This window comes from Planococcus citri, chromosome 2 (assembly GCF_950023065.1).
Source record: "Planococcus citri chromosome 2, ihPlaCitr1.1, whole genome shotgun sequence".
In the NCBI taxonomy this organism is placed as follows: Eukaryota; Metazoa; Arthropoda; class Insecta; order Hemiptera; family Pseudococcidae; genus Planococcus; species Planococcus citri.
Window position 1 is genome coordinate 72,082,303 of NC_088678.1, and position 6,017 is coordinate 72,088,319.

Below are 6,017 nucleotides of genomic sequence, written 5' to 3' on the forward strand. Positions count from 1 at the left end.
TCAGTCGAAAATTTCCCGAATTATTTCTCATATCAGTGATATTGATAATATGGATAACATTCTTAATATGTAGTACTAGAAATATCCGATTAAAGCTAATAAGTGCCTTCCCTCAATAAATCAAGAATTATCTTTTGTGAAAATCTTGATACATATGATTGGCCATCCGCCATGATTGAACTCAACAGCATACAAATATTAGAACATACTAATCTTACTGCAAGAATTATCTATAACTGTGCAGTAGATACCTAAGCCGCTACCTAGCATGTAGTACCTTCCACAGTTCCTTTTCAATTTGTAGTACATTTTTATCTTACATAATTATACTTATTTCATTAATGTAATTTTATGTATCAGAAATATAACGGTGAAACTATGTTTAACAGCATTCATTGCGCTGAATTCCATAACAACATTAGTGGTAAGTTCTCCAAATTATGTAGGCACTTAGTCTTTTTCTTATTGGCGTAGGTACTAATGTAATTTTTTGAATCAGAAAAATACTTAGGTAGTAGGTAGATGCCTTCAGGGTTGTTGCGGATCACGGAAATTTGATCCGAATCACGGATCACGAATCATTGAGAAATTTGTGATCCGAATCACGGATCAAAGATCACCCGGGAAATTGTGATCCGGATCACGAATCACGAATCACTCCAGAAAAAAATGATCCGGATCAAGTTTCACGGATCATTTTTCGGATCATTTCAAGGAAATTGTACTATAAGGTACTAAATTGGTTTTTGAAATTAAAGATTGAACAAAAACGTGAAAAAGCAAAATTGTCTCCATTTTATTTTCGAAAAATTGAAATATCACACTATGCAGGCCTGCAGGGGTGGGAAAAAGTCAGCCTCAGCTTGCAAATTTGCAGAAATTGAAAAATAAAATTTTCACCATTTCAAAAAGTTTTAGTTTTTTATCAATAAATCAAAAACCAAGCATCCTGGAGAAAAACAAATGAATTTGAGATGATTGGAAATTTAATTCTCTACAATTTTGGTCATGTGTAATTTTTTGGTAGGACGCTTCGTTTCGTCTCCAGATTGACTTTTATGAAACTCAGTTTGCAAATTTTTCAAAAAATGATTTCAAAAAGTTTTAGTTTTTTGTCAAAAAATCAAAAACTAAGCATCCTAGCAAAAAACCAATGACATTACGTCGAAGTGTAAATTTAATTCTCTACAATTTTGGTCGTGTGTAATTTTTTCATTGTACGCTTTCTTTCGCCTCCAGTTCAATTTTCATCAAAAGTTCATTTCAAAAATTTTTGGTTTTTTGACAAAAATTAAAAACCAAGCATCCTAGAAACAATTTATGACATTAGGTCGATTGGAAATTTAATTCTCAACAATTTCGGTCATGTGTAATTTTTTCGTAGTGACACTGACACATTCGCAATTTTCGAAGATGCAAGCTGACTTTTGTCCACCCCTGTAAGTACCAAGTACCTTATCTTATTACGATTCCATTAGCTTGAATTTTTTTTTGTTTTGCATTCCTGATATCAAAAACATACATTTTATTCGTTATCATTACGTTAATATCCAACAAATTCAGTTCAACTCCATTAGTTTTTAATAAAATCAAATTTTCAAAGCAAAAACATGCAGCAATGCAGCATTACTGGTGAAAAAAAATGATCCGTGAAAAAATGATCTGCGGAAAATTTTGAATCGGATCATAGATCACGAATCGTTGTGGTATAATGATCCGGATCACGGATCACGATTCCTACTGCAGAAAATGATCCGGATCACGGATACAGATCACTCAAATGTGATCCGTATCACGTAATGATCCGGATCACAACGACCCTGGATGCCTTACATTATGTATAAAAAATTTCAAATACCTACCTATTGTTTTTGACAAGAATTGTTGTATTTTTTCTTTTTTGAGAGATCTGGATTTTCTTATATACTTTTCCCTAAATTCACGGGAAAATTTTTTAATAAAAATTACTATTTCAGTACAGTAACCGGATCCCATTCACAAATAATAGTGATTTTTACTCAGCCAAAAAAAAATACATCTTACCTAGAAATTAGGTAATAGTTTATTACTCTCATAGTAAAAATCACAATATTTTTGAATGGGATCCGGTTACTGTGTGAAATAGTAAAAATTATCCTTAATTTTTTTTCCGTGTTGAAAAAAACAATAGGTACCAACCTACATATTTACATGGTTGAAATTCAACTGCATCTGACCAACACATATTACTCGTATATTATGTAATGTACAGTAATTCAATTTTTTCAGATCTGCAATTCAAAACATACACCTTCGCGTGAAAAACTTTATCCAGAAGGTGCACGTATAAGAGATGTTATCAAGAGTGGCAAAATCTATGTAGATAAGACCAGTGCAGCTTTCACAATATTAACCGATGAAGAACGCCACATTGGCTTATTTCGACCAAGACGGTTTGGAAAAAGTCTGTTTTTGGATACGTTAAAGGAAATCCTTGAAGGTAATAAAGAACTGTTCAAGAACTGTTATATAGGAACAACAAATTATAATTGGAATATTAAGCATATTGTTCTAACATTTGACTTCTCTACACTTTCTGCGAAAAATAAAGATGATTTTGAAAAGTCATTGATGGAAGAACTTTTTAGCATGGCGAAACTTAACAATGTATTTATTGAAGGACCAACCATGGATAGTCTTTTGACTAATCTTATAGATGAATTATCAAAGAAGATTGATAACACCACTATCCATGGCATTGCTGTATTGATTGATGAATCTGATACACCAGTTGTAAGGGACCATCATAATTCAACACTCTCAAAAAACATTTTAGTAATAATGGACAATTTCTTCTGCAGTCTTAAACGCAATGCTGGAAGCGGTAGAATCAAGTACACTTATGTTACTGGAGTGGGTAACTTCGCCCTTTTTCCAACTGGCTCTGGACCCAACCACATTACGGATAAGTCGTTACAACCTAAATACAGTACTGCTATAGGTTTTACAGAAGATGAAATTAAACAACATTTTTCAGACTATATTTCTCACATGGCGCATACTAGAAGCCAACCTGAAAACGAGGTAACTGAGAAGAATATACTCGAGGAAATGTGTGAATGGTACAGAGGTTATTTCTTCTCGGAAGATACAAGTCCAAAAAATGCTATCTTCAACCCATGTTCCATAAAGCGGTATTTTCTAAATGGACACCCAGAACATACTTGGTTAATGAATGGGAGGGCCACAGTGTTGAAAGATGAACTTCAAAAACATTCCTTAGAAGAGGTGTTGAAGACTTGTTACCTCACACCAAAACCTATTTCCAAAATCACTCTCCAAAGAAGCATGAGCATTGATAACATCAAATTGTTACCCTTATTTTACTACTACGGATATTACACCATTAAGGAATATGAAGATGGCAACTATTATCTTGACTTCCCAAACTTGGAGGTTAAAGATGCCTTTTATGAGGAGGTTGACCTAGCAGTAGAGGATAGGGAGAAAGAAATAATGGAACTGAAAAACTCTCTTGAAATCTTAGATCTCGATCAATTCTTTACAACTCTAAATAGCATTTTTCTTCACATCCCAAGTACCCTGTATGATCCCCAATGTACAGAAGAAGCATTTCTTAAGGCTATGCAAGCACTGTTGACAGGTGCTGACATTCTAGCTGAATCCGAGTACACCTATTCCACACCAGACATTGTGGTCCAACTGAAAAATAGAGTAATTGTTTTTGAGCTGAACAAGGTCGGAGAAAATGAGGGAGAGAATAAAGTTATGGAAGAAGCATTAAATCAAGGCAAAAAACATGTGCAAGTTTTCCTACATAAACATAAACCAGTCACACTTGTAGGTGTATGCTTTAAAACAGCTGATCGGACAATTGGTTGGAAAGCTATATATTATTCAGAAAGTGGAGAAGAGATTGAACAAACCACCACAAGTCCCTAATACATCAGAACATCACTCACCAATTTACAAAAAAAATTAATATCGCAATAAGTTTGAATTTTCAAAAACAAATTCATCAAATGTTTTTTCTACGAGTACAATAATTGCAAATTTTATCATGTTAATCGTCGTCGTCGTGGTTCCTTGTCCTTTACAGGACATTGGAAATCGCATTTTTGTGGTACCCTAACAGGATGTTAATACCTACTAAAAATTTTCATTTCCAGTTTATTTTTCATCTTGCTCACTACATTGATATCTTTCACCTGTTTGAAGATAATTAGCTACATCTTTTTGGCTTGTTTCTTCTCTCTATCCATACTTTTGTGATACCTGCACAATAGGTACCTACCTAATTCACTTTTTGACAATACAAACATTCGTAATTACTTCCAAACTCTGTTTTGTCTTCTTCTTCTCCCATACCTATTTTTTTTTGTTTTTTTATTTGAGATTTATCCCAGCCTTAAATCTTGATGGATTGTGTAAGTACTACATATTTTTATTTTATTCTTGCTGTTCTTGTTTTAATAATTATATAGGTACGTGTATCATATCTGTACATAACTTATTACTCAATGCATATTTTATCCTGTAACCTTGGCCCTCTTTGTTTTTATTTGAAAATTATTATTTGTACAATGTACTCAAGGAAACACTTACCTACTTACTTCAAATCCAATTATGCCTGATCAGATCTAGTCAGATCAGGGTTTTTATAATACTTACATAAATGAAAAATGATTAAACAGGACTGCAACGTTATTTTGATTTTGAAGAGTTTTTTACTGTTTCAAAATTCAGAAATATGTACTAAAATAAAAGAAATGGTGATTATTTTAAAAAATAGGCCTACTACAAATTTCAGTTGTCAGTTCCTCGTTGAACATTCAAAATTGCCAACTTGTCACTCAAAATTACCAAGTTTTGCCAACTTCCAAAATGGGCTGGTCGCTTGGCCCCTGATGTGGAATTAGAGTTGGTAAGGACATTAAGGACAAATTAATTTCATCCGAAGGTGTTTAGGTTAAATGATATTTCTTTTCCTTTGAAACAAAAAAGAAATTTCATAAAAAAATATAATTTCACTGGATATAAAATTCTGTATCTACTTACATTAAATTTATCTAATTTTTGACAAAATTGTCCATATCTGGAAGAAAATTAAAACGCAAAATATTTTGGTGTTTTTTCACAGTTTTTACCTTTTTTTTGACCCCCTTCCCAAAAATTTAGAATCACTAAATTCTGTTTTTTACCCGATTTAGATAGGTACCTACACTAGTAAATATTTTTATATTGATCCACCATAATGAGTAGGCCTAATACTGTATGAACATGCAGGATATCCTTGTAATTTACATTGTCATCTTTTTTATCACTCTAAATCTACAACTTCAATAAGATAGCATCGAAAGTTCTCGCAGTCCGTGTTCGATTTGGAACTGCGTCAAAGTAGTCACATAATTTGAATGAATCTATTACCCTATACCCTTGTAGCTACTCCTTCAAAAAGTAAAATGAATGAAGCTTTAATAATTTACATCAGTTTGATGTCTTTTCTAGCAGTGGTAAGAATTTTATAAATTAATAAAAATAAAGGGTAGGTAGGTACCTACTCGTATAATCAAATAAAAAATTTGTGTTGCTTTTCATCTTCAGAATTCGCAGACAGTTCATTATGCCTGTAGATTTAGAAACTTCAGCATAGCTTCAGAAACCAATAGCGCTTATTTAATAAATTTCACAATATATCAAGATAAATTCGACCATAAAGGGTCCGCCGTTGTCAATATAACCAAAGATATTCGCGGAAAAAGTGTATAAATGTCTAAACTTTTCATACCTATTTTTTTAATTGAGTACAAATCTGAACAAAACTTGAAAGCCTGATTGTTTTACAGATAGAAGTTATCTTGAATCGATGCTCGTATGAGAAATCAATTTGCGAATATTTTCAAAAATGGAAATTCACCGAAAATTTGAAATCAGTTGTTTACATGAATAATCAAATGTGGACACCTATCTTCGAACATACAACTCCTCCTTTGGAAATACCTCACGTGAAAAAAGTT

At 32.6% G+C, this 6,017-nt stretch overlaps 1 protein-coding gene across 1 annotated transcript; it reads left to right on the forward strand.

The window, feature by feature from the left end:
• Positions 1-254: 254 nt before the first annotated feature.
• LOC135837578 (uncharacterized) lies at positions 255-4,701 on the forward strand. Its single transcript, XM_065352903.1, has 2 exons — positions 255-424; positions 2,269-4,701. Exon 2 carries the CDS (start codon positions 2,611-2,613, stop codon positions 3,940-3,942), a length of 1,332 nt encoding a protein of 443 aa, XP_065208975.1. The 5' UTR covers positions 255-424; positions 2,269-2,610; the 3' UTR covers positions 3,943-4,701.
• The last annotated feature ends 1,316 nt before the right edge of the window (positions 4,702-6,017 follow it).

What these genes read in the sequence shown, in the direction of transcription:
- LOC135837578 (XM_065352903.1), top strand. Translation starts at nt 2,611, where the DNA reads ATGGAAGAACTTTTTAGCATGGCGAAACTTAACAATGTATTTATTGAA.